This window comes from Chiloscyllium plagiosum, chromosome 23, assembly GCF_004010195.1.
Source record: "Chiloscyllium plagiosum isolate BGI_BamShark_2017 chromosome 23, ASM401019v2, whole genome shotgun sequence".
Classification (NCBI taxonomy): domain Eukaryota; kingdom Metazoa; phylum Chordata; class Chondrichthyes; order Orectolobiformes; family Hemiscylliidae; genus Chiloscyllium; species Chiloscyllium plagiosum.
The window spans coordinates 18,252,428-18,272,925 of record NC_057732.1 but is presented as its reverse complement, the minus strand read 5'-3'; the positions used below and the strand labels follow the sequence as shown (position 1 = coordinate 18,272,925).

At 41.2% G+C, this 20,498-nt stretch overlaps 1 protein-coding gene across 8 annotated transcripts in view; it reads right to left on the bottom strand.

The window, feature by feature from the left end:
- apaf1 (apoptotic peptidase activating factor 1) overlaps positions 1-20,498 on the bottom strand; it is a 185,178-nt gene that overhangs the window by 90,160 nt on the left and 74,520 nt on the right. For 7 of the 8 annotated variants that reach the window (XR_006315078.1, XR_006315080.1, XR_006315079.1 and 4 more), the window contains exons 17-20: positions 16,817-16,987; positions 10,904-11,032; positions 6,505-6,630; positions 4,313-4,432 (exon numbers count right to left, since the gene is read on the bottom strand). Coding sequence is in view for 4 of the 8 variants with exons in the window: in XM_043713625.1 (XP_043569560.1) it covers positions 4,313-4,432; positions 6,505-6,630; positions 10,904-11,032; positions 16,817-16,987 (546 nt within the window). In the remaining 4 variants the exon portion in view is untranslated. Of the gene's footprint in view, positions 1-4,312; positions 4,433-6,504; positions 6,631-10,903; positions 11,033-16,105; positions 16,269-16,816; positions 16,988-20,498 lie in introns of those variants that run through there. The other variant, XR_006315081.1, reaches the window with a different exon arrangement.

The following is a 20,498-nucleotide window of genomic DNA, read 5'->3' as shown; positions in this document are numbered from 1 at the left end:
CTCTTTTGGGGTAGAAGTGACCTGTACAAGAAGGACAGATTGCACCTAAATTAGAAGGGGACTAATATACTGGTAGGGAAACTTGCTGGAGCTGCTCGGGAGGATTTAAACTAATAAAAAGGGAGGGGGGAAACCCAGGGAAATAGTGAGGAAAGAGGTCAATCTGAGATTGATACCGTTGAGAACAGAAGCGAGTCAAACAGTCAGGGCAGGCAGGGACTAGGTTGGACTAATAAATTAAACTGCATTTATTTCAATGCAAGGAGGCCTAACAGGGAAGGCAGATGAACTCAGGGTATGGTTAGGAACATGTGACTGGGATCTCATAGCAATTACAGAAACATGGCTCAGCGATGGGCAGGACTGGCAGCTTAATGTTCCAGGATACAAATGCTACAGGAAGGATAGAAAGGGAGGCAAGAGATGAGGGGGAGTGGCGTTTTTGATAAGTGATAGCATTACAGCTGTGCTGAGGGAGGATATTCCTGGAAATACATCCAGTGAAGTTATTTGGATGGAACTGAGAAATAAGGGCTGATCACCTTATTGGAATTGTATTATAGTCCTCCTAATAGTCAGAGGGGAAATTGACAGACAAATTTGTAAGGAGATCTCAGCTATCTGTAAGAATAATAGGGTGATTATGGTAGGGGATTTTAACTTTCCAAACATAGACTGGGACTGCCATAGTGTTAAGGGTTTAGATGGAGAGGAATTTGTAACGTGTGTACAAGAAAATTTTCTGATTCAGTATGTGGTTATAGATTTGGTGGTCAGAGAAGGTGCAAAACTTGACCTAATCTTGGGAAATAAGGCAGGGCAGGTGACTGAGGTGCGAGTGGGAGAGCACTTTGGGGCCAGCGACCATAATTCTATTAGATTTAAAATAGTGATGGAAAAGGATAGACCAGATCTAAAAGTTGAAGTTCTAAATTGGAGAAAGGCCAATTTTGACGGTATTAGGCAAGAACTTTCAAAAGCTGATTGGGGTGCAGACGTTCGCAGGTAAAGGGACGGCTGGAAAATGGGAAGCCTTCAGAAATGAGATAACAAGAATTCAGAGAAAGTATATTCCTGTTAGGGTGAAAGGGAAGGCAGGTAGGTATAGGGAATGCTGGATGACTAAAGAAATTGAGGGTTTGGTTAAGAAAAAAGAAGGAAGCATTTGTAAGGTATAGACAGGATAGATCGAGTGAATCCTTAGAAGAGTATAAAGGCAGTAAGAGTATACTTAAGAGGGAAATCAGGAGAGAAAAAAGGGGACATGAGATAGCATTGGCAAATAGAATTAAGGAGAATCCAAAGAGTGTTTCCAAATATATTAAGGACAAAAGTGTAACTAGGGAGATAATAGGGTCCCTCAAAGATCAGCAAGATGGCCTTTGTGTGGAACCGCAGAAAATGGGGGCGATACAGTTAGTAAGTTTGCAGATGACAGCAAAATTGGAGGTGTAGTGGACAGTGAAGAGCGTTACCTCAGATTACAACAGGATCTGGACCAGATGAGCCAATGGGCCGAGAAATGGCAGATGGAGTTTAATTCAGACAAATGCGAGGTTCTGCATTTTGGGAAAGAAAATCTTAGCTGGACTTATATGTTTAATGGTAAGGTCCTGGGAGTGTTGCTGAACAAAGAGACCTTGGAGTGCAGGTTCATAATTCCTTGAATGTGAAGTCGCAGGTAGATAGGTTAGTGAAGAAGGTGTTTGGTATGCTTTCCTTTATTGGTTAGAGTATTCAGTACAGGAGTTGGAAGGTTATGTTGTGGTTGTACTGGACTTTGGTTAGGCAACCGTTGGAATACTATGTGCAATTCTGGTCTCCTTCCTATCGGAAAGATGTTGCGAAACTTGAAAGGGTTCAGAAAAGATTTACAAGGATATTGCCAGGGTTGGAGGATATGAGCGACAGGGAGAGGCTGAACAAGTTGGGGCTGTTTTCCCTATAGCATCGGAAGCTGAGGGGTGACCTTATCGAGGTTTATAAAATTATGAGGGGCATGGATAGGGTAAATATACAAAGTCTTACCCTTGGGGTCGGGGAGTCCAGAACTAGAGGGCATAGGTGTAGGGTGAGAGTGGAAAGATATAAAAGAGGCCAAAGGGGCAACTTTTTCACACAGAGGGTGGTACGTGTATGGAATGAGCTGCTAGAGGAAGTGGTGGAGGCTGGTACAATAGCAACATTTAAGAGGCATTTGGATGGATATATGAATAGGAGGGGTTTGGAGGGATAAGGGCCGGGTGATGGCAGGTGGGACTAGATTGGGTTGGGATATCTGGTCGGCATGGACGGGTTGGACCAAAGGGTCAGTTTCCATGCTGTACATCTCTATGACTCTATTAGTAAGAAAGACTAGAATCCAAGTTCACAGACACAGTTAAGGGGTGACCCTTTAGAACTGAGATGAGGTGCAATTTCTTCAGTCAGAAGGTGGTGAATCTGTGGAACTCATTGTTATAGAAGGTTGTGGAGACCAAGTCACTGAGTGCATTTAAGCCAGAAATAGATAGATTCTTGATTAGTAAGGAGATCAAGGTTTACAGGAAAAGCGCAAGAGAATGGAGTTGAGATATGCATCAGCTATGATTGAATGGCAGAACAGACTCGTTGGGCTGAATAGCCCAAGTCTGCTCATATACCTTGTGGCCTGATGGACCCAGCAACTGAGGTGGAATAGCAATATAGTTCCAAGCCAAGATGGTGTGTGGTTGGAGAAGATCTTGGAGGAGGTGGCACTGTAAAGCATCAATTACCCTGTGTTGGTGATTGCAGGTTGGAGAGCATGGAGAGGTATTGCAGTACACATTGTAGATGGCACATATCGCTGCCTCTGTGAGCTGGTGTGGAGGGAGTTAATGTTTAAGTAGTCGATGTGATGCCAATCAAGGAAGTAGTGCTGACTTGAATAATGACAAGCTTGTTGAATGCTGTTGGAGTTGCATTCATGCAGGCTATTGGAGAGTATTCTACCATAATCTCTGACTTTTGCCTTATTGACAGTATACAAGCATAGGTAAGACAGGAGGTGAATTACGCTTTGTAGAATTCCTCACCTCTCACCTCCTCTTGTAGCCACAGGATTCATAGCACTGATCCAGTTCGGTTTCTGGCCGACGATAACCCTAAAATGCTAATAGCGCAGATCTCACCAATGATAATACCATTGAGTACAAAAGGAGATGATTAGATTGCCTTTATTGGAAATGGTCATTGTCTAGTACTTGTATTGCATGAAGTGCTGTCTGTCTGTCACTTGTCATCTCAACTTGTCTAGGTCATGCTACATATGGACAAGGACTGCTTCAGTATCTGAGAATTTACAAATGGCACTGATCACACAGTGAACATCCTCAATTATTGAAATTCTGAGAGGGGAAAGGTCATCAATGATACAGCTGAAGGGGGTTGGGCCTAGGACAGCACCATGAGGAATTCTGCAAAGACATACACAGACTGAGATGATTGGTCTAAAACAATCACAATCATCTTCCATTGTGATAGGATTGACGCCAACTGGTGGAGAGCTTTCCCTGATTCTCTCAGATGTTGACTTAGCCAGTGATCCTTTATTTTCACTAAAGGGGAATACTTCCTTGATGTCAAGGGGAGTCATCCTCACCACACGAGTTCAGCTCTATTGTCCTCATGTGTGTCAAGGCCCTAATGTAGTAAAGAGTAGGTGGTCCTGGCAGAACACCACCAACTGGTATCAGTGAGCAGGATATTTTGCACAAATGCTGCTAACAAGATTGACTTTCCTCTTGATCAAAAGTAGTCTGAGAGGACGGAAACTAGCTTGAACAAATTCGGCCTGCTGTTCGTGGATAGGCCATACCTGGGCAATTTTCCACATTGCCAGCTGACAGCCAGTGCTGTTGCTGTATTGAAACAGCTTGACTGAATGCATGAGTTCTGGCGCACCAGTCTTCACTACCACTGTCATGATATTATCAGGGTGAATCGAATTGGTTTAAGATTGGCATCAGTTGGTACTGGATACCTCAGGAGGAAGATGCACTCAGCACTTATAGCTGGAGGTGCTTGCAAATGTTTCGGCTTGACATGCTTGACTCACAGTCAGTAAGGACGCAGATATTTAAGAAGCCACTTCTCCAGAATGTTGTTGTACTGATGACAATGAAACTATTGTTCCCCTGAAACCAATAGGGTAGCTTTGTTTTAGGGCCAGTGGCAAGCATCCTCACATGCCCGTGACCTCGAAAGACAAATTAGTGTTTTGTTCTGAGAAGACATGGTTAAATGAGAAATGGCAGGAACTATCAAGTCTAGTAAAATGAAGATTGCTTACCTGTAAACATTTTTTCTTATCAGATACTAAAACAAAGACTTCATCCTCGTGGAAGACCGCATCCATATCTCGAAACAAGGACACAGCAGAGGCACTATGCACTTTATTGGTATTCCATAGCTGTCAAAACAAAATGAAATGAAAGATATCAAAGCAAGATCCTTCTTATGTAGTTTACAGCTATAACCTCCTTTCCAAATACTGGAAAATTGCTAAAACAAAGTGACAATAGGTTTCTTGAAAAAGTGTCAAAGATATTAACGTAATATTGCAAGGTTCAGCACTACCTTTTCTGGCATATAATTTCTATGAAATTCGTCAAAAAGTCAGAAGAAAGGAAAAGAAAACAACTTTGCAATTTTTGTGACGATGCAAGAGATAATGTACCACCATGAAACAGATAGAAAGGTTTATGTTATTAGGTGGAAATTACTAATGTGTAACAGACTGAAAGTGATGCATGTGCATCAGTGTACAAGTGACAGAACGTCATACCATCTGATGAAGGAGTGTTGCTCCGAAAGCAAGTGTGCTTCCAATTAAACCTGTTGAACTATAACCTGGTGTTGTGTGATTTTTAACTTTGTACACCCTAGTCCAACACCGGCATCTCCAAATCATGAACAAATAAAAGTTATTCCCAACATCGGCAAGAGCACTCCTCTAGCACATTGCTTGCTACCATCATATGGCTACTTTCCAAAACTAAATGCAATTTAAGTTCAAACCAGTTGTTAGTTTTCTATCACATTTGCAATGGAAAATAAATTTCTATCCATCTCACTATTGTAATCATCCTTTTGAAACTGAGCACAATTTTCAAACAATGTATTTGTAGCCATGGAAGTGTTTAAATATAAAGTTAAGAACCTTATATTTGAAGAAATGTGGGGCTATAAGCCTATGTCAGTCAGCTAAGTCAGGGATAGTTGGCCAGCAAGGCCTGATGCTGCAAGGGATAGGGCGCCAATTTCAGACAAACCGAGGTTTGTGCAACGTAGAAGATGTATGGCCTGGAGTTTATTGGAATTGTTCAATATGAAGAGAACAAAGCTATTCAGCCTATCCTACTGCCCCAGGAGCTGTACTGGCATGGATCTCTATGGGGATTCATTCTGCTAGGCAACTGTCTCAGGGGCAGGCTGGAAAATCAAGAGTATGATGGAGCACTCCCCACTTGATGGGTACAGCTCCAACAACACTAAAATAGCTTGACACCAGGACAAAGCAGCCCGCTTGATTGGCACCACATTTTCAAGCATTCACTCCCTCCACCATCGGTTCTCAGTAGCAGCAGTGTGTACTATCCACAAAATGCACTACAGAACTTCAACGATCCTTAGACAACATTTTCCAAACCCATGGTTACTTCCATCTGGAAGGACAAGGGCAGCAAATATATGGGAACACCGCCAAGTTCCCCTCCAAGCTACTTACCATCCTGACTTAGAAATATATCTTTCACTGTCACTGGGTCAAATTCCTTAACTTTCCTCTTTCAGGGCGTTGTGGGTCATTCTACAGCACTATCTGCAACGGTTCAAGAAAGCAGCTCACCACCACCTTCTCAGGGGTAACTAGGGACAGGCAATAACTGCTGCCAGCCAGGAATGCCCATGTTCCAGGAGTGAATAACAAAAAAGTTCTATAGGAACTAGTGACAGGATATCAAGAATGCCATTTACAGTTTTAGTCTCCTCTTCCAAAATGAACTTAATTGCAGGAATCTAAGGAACTCTTCTCCAGGGAGGCAGAGGAAGATAGATTTTTTTGGCTAACCAGGGAGTCAGAAGATATTAGGGGTAGGCAGGAGAGTAGAATTGAGGCCACAATCAAATTAGCCATGCTATTACAGGTAAGCGGAGTACACTCAAAGGGTTGAAATGCCTACTCCTGTACTTAATTTGGATGTTTGATATTTATAAATGGTGAAATGCTAATTAATATAACAGCCTGGAGACAGTGCTGATATATAAAATTGCACCAGATAGATAGCAAAGTGGTTGATAGAATGGAGAGAAGGTAGCATCTGGCACTTCTAAAACTCTGGAACCATTTAAATGGATCACTTCCAGTGCTGTACAATGAATGCTTGCATAAGTAGTAATACCATTCCAAGCAACTCTGCAAACATACTTGCTTATCACAGCACCCATTCCTTTACTGAATTAAATACGAAAAATGTTACATACTCTCACAGTTTGGTCATCTGAAGATGAAAGTAAAGTTGAGCCATCTGATGAAAATTGGACACAATGAACCCAGCTCAAATGCCCACTGCAGTCAGCTACTCTCTTACGCAAATCCAAGTTCCATAGCTAGAGGAAATTGAACAGAAATACAGCTGAATGCTGCTTCATCATTTCCATATCACTAACAGATGAAAGAGCAAATTAAATGACTGTGATTTTGTGTTAGCTTTGACACATGTTAGAATCCCTACAGAGAGGAAGCAGGCTATTCGGCCTATCGAGTCCACACCGACCATCAGTACAGCATCCCACCCAGACTCACCCCGTCTACCTTATCCCTGTAACTCTGCATTTCCCATGGCTAATTGACCTAACTGACACATCCCTGGACACTATGGGCAATTTAGCATGGCCAATCCACCTAACCTATACATCTTTGGTCCATGAGAGAAAACTGGTGGAAACCCACACAGATACGGGAGAACGTGCAAACTCGAAACAGTTGCTTGAGGGTGGAATTGAACCTGGGTCCCTGGTGCTGAGAGGCAGCAGTGCTAACCACTGAGCCATCATGCCACTCTAAATTCTTCTCTCTAAATTAGTAGGAAACATTTCTGATTATAAAGGTGGGCTTCAAAGTGCTATTTTGCATATTTAGAGCTATAAATGTTATTTAACATGTTAGAATTAATCTAAAAACAAAGTTAATTTAGTGCACTGCTGGGAACCAGAAGAAAAGCATTATTAGGGCATTAATACAAAAGTAAAACACAATGGAACTTGGAAACTTGAAACAGAAACAGAAAATGATGAGCCACAGCAAGAATGAATGTGGACAGAAAAACATAATTAATGTTTCAGGTGTTATGATGAAAGGTCACCAATCTGAATGGTGATCTATTTCTCAATCCACAAATACTGCGAGAAATGTTAGGTTTTCCCAGGACTTTCTGATTTAACCAAAATTATGAGGTATTATTTTTAAATTCAGCAGGATCTCTGCACTTTCAGTCTTGCCAGGTCTTCTCCAAACTACCCAGCATCTCCCTGTATACGTCAAAGCTTGTGAATTGTGAAATGTCGTTAATATTACATACTTGGACTTAAAGACATCATTTTGACAGTTCTAGTAATTAGTAGTTTGAATAAGGAGTCAAAGTACAAGGTAACATCAAAGTTAATTCAGGGAATTTAGGTTATGAGAAAACATTAAGGAAATTGAACATGTTCAAATATCAGGGGATGCAAGTTTAAAAATAAAATGACTGAATTAGAAATTAGAAGCATTGGACAGAATATTCTAACTCACAGAGTTATACAGTCATAGAGATGTACAGCACGGAAACAGACCCTTCGGTCCAACTCATCCATGCTGACCAGATATCCCAACCCAATCTAGTCCCACTTGCCAGCACCTGGCCCATATCCCTCCAAACCCTTCCTATTAATATACCCATCCAAATGCCTCTAAAATGTTGCAATTGTACCAACCTCCATCTCTTCCTCTGGCAGCTCATTCCATACACGTACCACCCTCTGTGTGAAAAGGTTGCCCCTTAGGGCTCTTTTATAACTTTCCCCTCTCACCTTAAAACCTATGCCCTCTAGTTCTGGACTCCCCAACCCCAGGGAAAAGACTTTGTCTATTTATCCTATCCATGCCCCTCATAATTTTGTAAACCTCTATAAGCTCACCCCTCAGCCTCCGATGCTCCAGGGAAAACAGCCCCAGCCTGTTCAGCTTCTCCCTATAGCTCAAATCCTCCAACCTTAGCAACATCCTTGTAAATCTTTTCTGAACTCTTTCAAGTTACACAACATCCTTCTGATAGGAAGGAGACCAGAATTGCACGCAATATTCCAACAGTGGCCTAACCAATGTCCTGTACAGCTGCAACATGACCTCCCAAACCCTGTACTCAATACTCTGACCAATACAGGAAAGCATACCAAACACCTTCTTCACTATCCTATCTATTTGCGACTCCACTTTCAAGGAGCTATGAACTTGCACTCCAAGGTCTCTTTGTTCAGCAACACTCCCTAGGACCTTACCATTAAGTATATAAGTCCTGCCAAAATGCAGCACCTCACATTTATCTAATTAAACTCCATCTGCCACTTCTCTGCCCATTCACCCATCTGGTCCAGATCCTGTTGTAATCTGAAGTAACCCTCTTCGCTGTCCTCTATACCTCCAATTTTGGTGTCATCTGCAAACTTACTAACTGTACCTCTTATGCTCGCAACCAGATCATTTATGTAAATGACAAAAAGTAGAGGACCCAGCACCGATCTTTGTGGCACTCCACTGGTCACAGGCCTCCAGTCTGAAACACAACCCTCCACCACCACCGTCTGTCTTCTATCTTTGAGCCAGTTCTGTATCCAAATGGCTAGTTCTCTCTGTATTCCGAGAGATCTAACCTTGCTCACCAGTCTCCCATGGGGAACCTTATTGAATGCCTTACTGTAGTCCATATAGATCACATCTACCACTCTGCCCTCATCAAGCCTCTTTGTTAACTTCCTCAAAAAACTCAATCAAGTTTGTGAGACATGATTTCCCACGCACAAAGCCATGTTGACTATCCCTAATCAGTCCTTGCCTTTCCAAATATATGTGCATCCTGTCCCTCCGGATTCCCTCCAACAACTTGCCCACCACTGAGGTTAGGCTCACTGGTCTATAGTTCCCTGGCTTGTCCTTACCACCTTTCTTGATCAGTGGCACAACGTCAGCCAACCTCCAGTCTTCCAGCACCTCACCTGTGACTATCGATGATACAAATATCTCATCAAGAGACCGAGCAATCACTTCTCTAGCTTCCCACAGAGTTCTAGGGTACACCTAATCAGGTCCTGTGGATTTATCCAGCTTTTCCCATTTCAAGACACCCAGCACTTCCTCCTCTGTAATATGGACATTTTGCAAGATGTCGCCATCTATTTCCTGACAGTCTTTATCTTCCATATCCTTTTCCACAGTAAATACTGATGCAAAATACTTATTTAGTATCTCCCCCATTTTCTGCAGCTCCACACAAAGGCCACCTTGCTGATCTTTGAGGGGCCCTATTCTCTCCCTAGATACACTTTTGTCCTTAATGTATTTGGAAACACTCTTTGGATTCTCCTTAATTCTATTTGCCAAAGCTATCTCATGTCCCCTTTTTGCACTCCTGATTTCCCTCTTAAGTATAGTCCTACTGCCTTTATACTCTTCTAAGGATTCACTCAATATATCCTGACTGTACCTGACATATGCTTCCTTCTTTTTCTTAACCAAACCCTCAATTTCTTTAGTCATCCAGCGTTCCCTATACCCACCAGTCTTTCCTTTCACCCTAACAGGAATATACTTTCTCTGAATTCTTGTTATCTCATTTCTGAAGGCTTCCCATTTTCCAGCCGTCCCTTTACCTGCGAACATCTGCCCCCAATCAGCTTTCGAAAGTTCTTGCCTAATACTGTCAAAATTGACCTTTCTCCAATTTAGAACTTCAACTTTTAGATCTGGTCTATCCTTTTCCATCACTATTTTAAATCTAATAGAATTATGGTCGCTGGCCCCAAAGTGCTCCCCCACTCACATCTCAGTCACCTGCCCTGCCTTATTTCCCAAGGGTAGGTCAAGTTTTGCACCTTCTCTAGTAGGTACATTCACATACTGAATCAGAAAATTTTCTTGTACGCACTTAACAAATTCCTCTCCATGTAAACCTTTAACACTATGGCAGTCCCAGTCTATGTTTGGAAAGTTAAAATCCCCTACCATAATCACCCTATTATTCTTTAGTGCATGTTTGTGTTTGAGAGATGATGAGGGAGTGCTGGTGTTGGACTGAGGTGGACAGAGTTAAAAATCACATTCAATTCAAGTTTGTTTCTCAATTTCCCTCTGAATATTAGGAGGTCTATAATACACTCAAAAGGTAATAAGTGTGAACGCTTCCAGCCAAAACTGCTGAAGCAGACAATGTGACTACCTGATGTCTCCCTTTCTTGAGAAATTCATAGACAATGTGCTCAGGGTGCTCACAGAAGATGAATGGGTGAGGATGATTCTTAGAAAAAGCAACTGATGTGCCCAATGGCTTTTCTTATTTTCAGTTCCGAGACAGTCATGGAATTATTCTCAAGTGAATCCCTGTTTTATTATGGGGTGCCTAAGACTTTAGTTTTATCCTCAGGAAACCTCTCTTTAAACCACACCATTGCTCAATGTATGTGTCTATCCTTAGAGATGTCCTTAAATCCTGAACCAATTTTCAGTTACCTTACAAAAATCTTGCGCAAACATTCCCTTTTTTTAGGATTAAGGTCGTTGGAGTGGTCCTTCACATTAAGACAATATTTAAAAGCAGATCCCACAGAACAACTGGTTCCACCCTCTTACCTCGACAGAGTTATGTGACAAGGCCACTGCCAGTAATGGACTGGTAAGAGAAACATCACAAGACTGAATCGTGTAAGAGCTACTTGTTATTAGTTCAGTTATAATGTCACCAGTCAATACATCGAAAACCTGAAAGATAAAACAACTGAGCAAGTTGGGAAACAGCAGTTTTTTTTGATGTTGTGAAAACGTATCAGCAATTAGAAACTGCAAGGACACCACACACAAAAAGCTCAGCATCAAAATTATTTCAGCACATGTATACATGTATATGCAGCCAAAAAAGTGATGTGATAAAGTAGTATACTTTCAAAAAATATTTTTGGGACTGGACCAAATCTCATTCAATACCAATTTCAAATCAGACGTATGCAATGTGTGCAGGAGGCTCGGTGAAGCAGCACTGCTTCTTGTGTGAGGTTTTAAATTCATGACCCATTATATGACATTACCAATCTCAGCTATACATTCACAGCAAGCATTTTAAAAATAACACTTGTGGATGCATGCCAGCAAGCGTTTTGTTAATTTTTTTTCCCCACAGCAGATAAACTAATGAAGAAAGAAAGATCAAGTACAATTTTTTTTTTTTAAATCACAAATACAGAAGGGTCAAGCATTTGTGCCATTCAATTTAGGTTTTAAGTTATCATTACAAGTTTGACGTGTTAGAAAAGTGCACATTTAAATTGTAAATGGGAGTCCCAAATTCAAGACTGGTCATTGATCACCAGCTGGTTGCAGTAAAATTCAGTGTCAGAATGTTGCATATATTTTACAAATGGAGAAGTAATAAACTGTTGTGCAATGTGGTATTCATAAACAAAAATTAACTAGACTTTTTAAAAAATATAGAGTTGTGACTAAACTTAGTAATTATTTGCCTATACTTAGCTACACAATTTTATAAAATTGGTTAATGCTACTAATCAATAAGACTTCAATTTATTCACTTCCTATGGGAAATGACAACTAAAATAGACAAAATTTATTCAAAGCATACTTTTGGAGAAATGGGCCAATTCAAAAATTGGGAATCACTATTTAATGAACACAACAATCCAAGAGCATTAGTCAGGTGCCAGAATAGGCAGTTTTATTTGTTATGAATTCCAGTTAAATACTGGTAGCTTTGAGGTAGGCACATTCTACAAGTAGGACACAGTGGGGTCTGCAGATCAGAGTTGGGAATGTGTTGCTGGAAAAGTACAGCAAGTCAGGCAGTATCAGAGGAGCAGGATGCTGCCTGACCTGCTGTGCTTTTCCAGCACCACACACTCTCATTCTATAATTAGGCAAAAGTGAGGACTGCAGATGCTGGAGATTAGAGTGAGAGCGTGGTGCTGGAAAAGCACAGCAGGAATTCCTGATGGACGGGCGTTTGCCCGAAATGTCGATTTTCCTGCTTCTCGGATGCTGCCTGACCTGCTGTGTTTTTCCAGCACCATACTCTCGACTCAATATTCTATAATTAGTTGGCTGTATAGCTAATTCTAGAGTATCTATTTACAACAGTGATAACAGTATAACCAACTGAGTGATTGCCAATGTGTGTAGATGAATTTGACTGGGTAGTTTAGCCCTTTATCTCCAACATCTGCAGTCCTCACTTTCACCTAGTTTAGCCCTTAGGCATTGTTCCTGCAATTTATTACTAACGCCTGTGATTCATGAAATGGAGCAATGGGAGAAATTGGATTTAGTTTGCTGTGTCTGTAGTAAGAGCACTGTTACAGTGATGGCTTCCCTCATAACTATTTGAAGTGAAGTGGCTCATACAAGAGAGCAAGAGGAACAAACATGTCAAAATTAGGATATGGGGAAAATATAAAATTAAGGGATATTTTTACATTTACCTGTTTTTTTAAATTATTATTTTAGTAATACTAGCCCCCTCTCTGGATGCAAACTAACGACTATCACATTATCACAACACATTAGATTAAAATAAGCACAAAGCAAATATTCTAATTACAAACATTTATCTGTCCAATCATGAGCCACGTTGGGTGATTACTTCCCCTAGAAATAGTTTGAATGTTCAAAACCAGTATGCTTCTCAGATCCTATTTCTATAAATTGTTCACTTGAGTGTATATATCATCGAAAAAGGTTTAATGTTTTCTTCCTGTAAGTACATTGATACTTCTTTGCATTTCTCTCTCTCTCTTAAACACCAGGTTGTAGTCCAACAGGTTTATTTGGAAGCATTAGGCAAAAGTGAGGACTGCAGATGCTGGAAACCAGAGTTTAGATCAGAGTGGTGCTGGAAAAGCACAGCAGGTCAGGCAGCATCTGAGGAGCAGGAAAATCGACGTTTCGGGCAAAAGCCCTTCATCAGGAATGGAAGCACTGCCTACAACCTAATGTTATGTGATTTTTAACTCTGTCCATGAGAATGTTAAGGCCTGGCACATTCAATTGGAAATGCATTCTTCACGGTGTGATAAATATTATAATGGCCAAATAATTTCCCTGACCCTGAAAATATAATTGTTCAGACATTGAGACTGAATTCTTCAGAATTTTATTATTGTTGCAAGCTTTTTGTTACATTTTCCCTTTCTGTCATTAATCTGTCTTAACCTAATCTTTCTTTCCCTTTCTATTTTGATTTGTGTACATTTTACATAGAATTGAATATTTAAGTTTGTACTTCCTTTTTTTGGCCCTCAGTAAGGAGTCTGCAGTTTGACTGGTTAAAGAAAACACCACAGATCCCCTTTGGATGAGGGTGCTATGTTAAAACGGATCTTGAATACCTCGCAGTTGCTGTTCAACAGTTCATGAAAAGTGTGGGCAGCTGTCAGCAGGCTAACTGAGGAATGTTATTCCTTTGCCACTGACTGCAAAACCGGGACAATTACTTTTAAAGAAGCTGGATTTTAATTCTCGCGGTCATATGCCTCTCCTCTACTAATTTTTTGGCCATCTTCTTATATTTAAACAGTAATTCTATATCAATTTTTCAGAGATTTTGTATTTTTGCCAACAATTCTTACATAATAATCTCTTTATAACAAAACTTGACTGCTTCACTTAATTGCTTCACCCCCACTTCCCTTCTTGCGATATTTCATTTTTCTTTTCTCAACTACCTGTATTTTTTAGCAAAACATTTAGTTTTTATATTGCTACCCCCCCACCTAATTCATTGTCTTTTTCATTTTTCAGTTGGCTGTTCATGCCACTTGCAGGTGGCACCAAAAGTGCACATGCATGAAGAGGCAAACTGTGCATTTGTGGAGTGACAAACAAGGTAGTGTCCACGACGGTACTGCTTGAGGCTAGCCTGAAGTGAGAACGCACTCAGGGAGGCTAAGGCTGTCAGATTACAGCAGAAGACTGTGTGGGTCTGAAGACTTGCTCCTCCAAAAAAAATGGAGACTTTTCTGTCCAGCCCTCTCCAGCCATTGTGTTTCCCTTCTCGGATCCACTGCCACACCCACAGGTTTGCAGTATCTGGCAGCATAGCCTCCTGGTTCCAGAAGAGGCCATGTAGTGAGATCAGCATGAACTGGACTTGTCTTATTCCTGTCTTTCCCTAAGGTATGGGCCCCTGTGATAGGCAGCCTCACCTTCACCCCACACTCCCGGCAGCCCCTAACCCAGCCCTTTCCTGTCTTGGCCAAGGGCAATCACTGGCCACATCTATGTAGCAGCTTCACTGCATTAGGAATCCATTTTTAGTTTTCACGTAAATGTTTTTGTTTATCAACTAGCCTTTATTTTACAATGAATGTATTTTGTTCACCACCTTCATTAGAATGGATGCAACAGGGGGAAAAAAAAACTCAAGTAGCTTGGAACCATCTTGACACAGCAGGTTGCTTGATCATTATCCCCTCAGAATTCACACTTATCCTTCTCTAAAGCACTGGAGTTTATAATGTGTGCAGCATGCTCTGTAACTCTCCATTCTGATTAGGAGACTGCTCTCTGATATAGGGAAATAGTGTCTCAGGAGATCTAAGTGAATGGTGTCAGCTGCTGAGAAGGGAATTTATGTCTACATTCCATGGCCGTCTCCAAAGCTCAATTGCAAAAGAGGCAAGAATGGTGCAGTAACGAAGATAAGCATTATCAAGTGTAACATCCTGAAGCAGAAAGAGTCATTTTTATTCAAGAAATCCAAAAATAAAAGTCATCTTGATAACGCAAGCCTGATGTCACCTAAACCCCAAAAGAAGTGGTGCCAGGATTTTCAAAGGCTACTTTAGGAGGAAATTTGAGTGCAAAGGCATTCTGACTTTGACATTCATTTACGTTCTGCACCCTATTCAGATGCCGTCAGGTGCAAGCCCAACTAAAGTTGAAGATTGAATGCAGTGGTATTCAAGAAAAAAAAGCAAAGGAATAGTATTACTTCTCCGTTGCATTGCATCTATTTCTCAGAAGTTATTTTGGACTCAATAGAAGCAAATTGGGCATATTATGTGTCATGACTAGAGTTAAAGGGATAACTACGAACCCTAACTTTGTCATATCATGGTGAAGTTTTCACATATTGCAGCAGTGTGGTATGGAGGGGATAAGTTCACTAGGTTTACCTGACCTCACCTGACAAAGGAGCAGTGCCCCAAAAGCTTGTGATTTCAAATAAACTTGTTGGATTACAACTGGTGCCATGTGACTTTGACTTTGTCCACCCCAGTCCAACACCGGTTCCTTCACATCAGGTTTATCTAGGACATAGAGAGATTTTCTTTTGAGGGGAGGTTGTGTAGGTTGGGCCTATGTTCACTGGAGTTCAGAAAAATGAGGGGTGACCTTATTGGAGCATGCAAGGTTCTTTGGCGACATGAGATTTCAAGAAGAAAGGTTGTTTCTCCTTGCAGAACAGTCTAGCACCAGAGGGGGGGGTGACTCTTTACTGCAGAGGGCTCTTGCGGCTGGGTCATTAAGTGTATTCAAGGCTAAGATAGACAGGTTTTTAATTAGTAAGGAAATCAGTGGTTATGAGAAAAAGCAGGAAAGTGGAGTTGAGGATTATCAGATCAGCCATGACCTTATTGATTTGATGGGCTGAATGGTACATTTCTTCTCCTATGTATTAGGGAAAGGGGAAAAAAAAAAAGAGGATTTCTCCTGCCAAATTACCACTGGACCACGTATCCACAACCTAGACTTGGTTGGGCAAAATAGGGCAGAGCCCTATATTTTTATTGACCTGTTTCAAGGAGTGTCAGGAGTGTCACTTACTGACTTCACGTACAACTGGACAACTGTGCCATGGCGTAAATCACAGGAGCATCTGTGCAATGCTGATTCCAAACAAAGGGCTCTTCTGGGGCAGTGACAGCGTTCCTATCTCTTTGAGTCCTACATGGGTTCAAATCTCATCTGCTCCACAGTTGTGTCATGTCTGAACAGATTGATTAAAACAAAATCGATGAATTCTGTTGACATTTTCATTTCTGAATCGTATAGTTGAAGCAAAAAACAGAGCGCAGAGCAGCACAGAAACCAAATTAAAAGTGCAAGTATATGACAAATTAAATCAAATACAACTATTTTCAGGAAGAGAGCATCTGCCCCTATATCTTATGAACTTATAATTATGAAACAGAATAATACCAGAGGGAATGGGGAAATTAAAAAAACCAACAAAAGGGGAATACTTTGGAGCCTAAAGTGAAAACTGAGAAAGAGAAAGGATTCCACTTCCCTTTATAATTTATTGAGCACCAATGCATCAACCACCATAAGGTCTCAAAACCTAATCCATTGAAATTTGTGGCTGATATCTTGAGATATCCATTGCAAATTCACCCATCCCATTGGTTTAAATTTGCAAGAATATTTTTCACTATTTAACTGATTATTCAAGCAGCTAATTCAAATTTACTCATGAAGCACTTCAATTCTGATCACTCACTATTTTATCAAATCAAACATTCAGAAAATACTTACAAAGATAACATTTTTTGCAGCTGCCATGATTTGAGTGCCATCAGATGACCATGTGCAGCACTTTAATAGCATCTCAACCTCTTCATCATCATAGTCAGCAGCATCTGGTTTCTGGAACTGCTCACGTACATCAAAGCTCTTCCACTGATTAGCAGAGGAGGTATCCCATAGCTGCAAAAACATAAGGCAGTGTTGCAATAGTAGCTGTGAACAAGCCAACTTCTAAAGACTTTTTAACGACCGAAACTGACAGACTTGGAAAACCTACATTTGAAGAAGCCTTACTCAGATTCTGAAACTGCTTGTTACCATGAGATGGAGGTGCCAGTGTTGAACTGGGTAGAGAAAGTCAGAAGTCACACGACACCAGGTAACAGTCCAACAGGTATATTTGAAATCATAAGCTTTCAGAGCGCTGCCCCTTCGTCAGGTCAAGTGAAGACATAGAATTTACATGCAGAGAGATCAAAAGATCGTACAAATAGTGTCAGTGGAGTCTTGAATAAGAAGTCTCTGCAGGTGATCGAAAGTGTCAGACAGTGTGAGCAAAGTGTCAACATCTGAATAGTAAATCTTGCCAATGTACTCAGATACTCATGTGACTCAACCAATGTTGTCTGCCTCATATGCTGCAGACAAGGATGCCCCCAGGCATCGTATGTTGGTGAGACCATACAGATGTTATGGCAACAGATGAATGGACACCATGCAACAATCACCAGACAGGAGTGTTCCCTCCCAGTCAGGGGAACGCTTCAGCAGTCAAGGACATTCAGCTTCCAATCTTTGGGTAAGCGTGCTCCAAGGCAGCCTTCAAGGTACAAAACAACGTAGAATCGCTGAGCAGAAACTGATAACCAGGATCCGTACCCATGAAGATGGCCTCAACTGTGATCTTAGGTTCATGCCGTGCTACATGTAACCCCACTATACTGTCCTGTATTTGTCAAACTTCCTTAGTGTTCTGTTTTAACACCATCACCTTGGTAGCCTGTTATGAATGCTCTTGTATAGTTTTGGATTTTTTGTTGATTTGGTTAGGTACGTTATTCCAGCTGTTTGGTTTGTCTCCAACACCAACTTATTTTTAAATTTTTTGCAATTAACTCTCTGCCTCAATTAATTTGATTACAGATCATCCTCTTCACAGCTGTTGACACTTTACTCACACACCTGCAAAGACTCATTCGATTATCCACTTAAACCATTTGTATGATATCTTGATATCCCTACCCATTGATTGCTCTGCCTAAAAATTCTGTATCTGTATACTTTTCTTCACTTCACCTGATGAAGCAGTGCTCTGAAAGCTTGAGATTTCAAATATATCGGTTGGACTATAACCTGATTTTGCTTGCTAACAGTAAGAGGCAGAGTCTATCAGAAGGATCCCAGCATTTTGAAACCCAATCTTGGCAAAATGAAGAAGAAAAGCAGGAGCAGTGACAGGACATGAACTATAACACACAACTAGAAATGGCAACAAATGCCCTTCATGTCATTAGGTCTGAGGTTGCCAATTCAACTTCATAAGCCATCATCAGATTTACACAATACAATCATCCTTGCCTATGAGGAATAGCCAACATACTATCTGTATTAATGGTTTTCTTTAGTGAATTATTTCTATCCTTGGCTTCTGTCTTATTTCTGTTCCTCCTTGTAAATTCCATGTACTCTCATTTCTCTTCTCTCAAAAAAAATCTGCTTCCTCTGCAGTCATTGTCCAGTGGTATACTATGAACACAACCACTTCTGGTCCATCTGTTCTTTGCCTGTCTTCAGTACCCTCCCAAAATCCCAATTGTTTATCCTGTGATTTGTAGACTTACAGCGCTTTATTCCATATCATCATGCTCACATTATTCTTTTTCAAGCTTCACTGGTTCCTATTGCTTTCCTCACCTAAACTGTGTGTGGAGTCACTTCCCTGAGAATCTGCAGGCTGCCCATCCCCTGAAGTTTCCACCAACAATCCAAAGGTTTCTTCCAATAATTTCTTCCTCCCCTCCTCTAGGAAATGATCCATCATTGGTTTCCTGTATCGGTGACAGAAAACTGGCATAGAAAAGCTCGGAAAGCAGGGAGTTGGAAGGATTTGCAGCTCAGTCTGAAGAAACTGCCAAATAAGCCAGCTAATATGTTATGAGCAATGAGTCTGGTCCACTTGCCAGGACAAGTGTAGTTCCAACAATACTCAAGTTGGTCATCATCCAGGACAAAGTAGCCCATTTGACTGGCACCACATCAACTACCTTCTATGTTTAGAAGTGGGAGACTGACAGTGGGAGACCAGTCGTACCGCTTACGAGATGCACTGCAACAACTCACTAAAGCTTTCTTCAACAGAATCTTTCAAACCCTTAGTCTTCACCTGAAAACACAAGACCTGAACAGATACCTGAACTTCAAAGTTAAATCATGAGGCGAAATTACACAGATTATACCTGCTTATCTCTAGAATTTAGAAGGTTAAAGGGTGATCTGATGGAAGTCTTCAAGCTATTAAAATAGAAAGACAGGGTATTTAAAGTATTTCCACTGGTTGGAGATCCTAGAACTAGGTGGCATAATGTGAGAATTAGGGCCTGACCATTCAGTATATATAGAACATAGAACATAGAAGAATACAGCGCAGTACAGGCCCTTGGGCCCTCGATGTTGCGCCGATCCAAGCCCACCTAAACTACACTAACCCACTATCCTCCATATACCTATCCAATGCCCTCTTAAATGCCCATAAAGAGGGAGAGTCCACCACTGTTACTCGCAGGGCATTCCATGAACTAACGACTCGCTGAGTGAAGAACCTACCCCTAACATCAGTCCTATATCTACCCCACCTTAATTTAAAGCTATGCCCCCTTGTAATACCCGACTCAATACGCGGGAAAAGGTTCATACTGTCGACCCTATCTAACCCCCTAATCATCTTGTACACCTCAATCAAGTCACCCCTAAACCTTCTTTTCTCTAGTGAAAACAGCCCCAAGTGCCTCAGTCTTCCCTCATACGATTTTCCTTCCATACCAGGCAACATCCTGGTAAACCTCCTCTGCACCCGTTCCAATGCCTCCACATCCTTCCTATAGTATGGCGACCAAAACTGCACACAATATTCCAGATGCGGCCGTACCAGAGTCTTATACAACTGCATCATGACCTCAGAACTCCGGAACTCAATTCCTCTACCAATAAAAGCCAGTACGCCATATGCCTTCCTCACCGCACTATTTACCTGGGTGGCAACTTTCAGAGATCTGTGTACATGGACACCAAGATCCCTCTGCTCATCCACACTACCAAGTATCCGACCATTAACCCAGTACCCCATCTTTTTGTTATTCTTCCCAAAGTGAATCACCTCAAACTTAGCTACATTGAATTCCATTTGCCACCTTTCATTATTGGGATTGTATTATAGACCCCCAATAGTCAGAGGGAAATTGAGAAACAAACTTGTAAGGAGATCTCAGCTATCTGTAAGAATAATAGGGTAGTTATGGTAGGGGATTTTAATTTTCCAAACATCGACTGGGACTGCTATAGTGTTAAAGGTTTAAATGGAGAGGAATATCTTAAGTGTGTACAAGACAATTTTCTGATTCAGTATGTGGATGTACCGACTAGAGAAAGTGCAAATCTTGACCTACTCTTGGGAAATAAGGCAGGGCAGGTGACT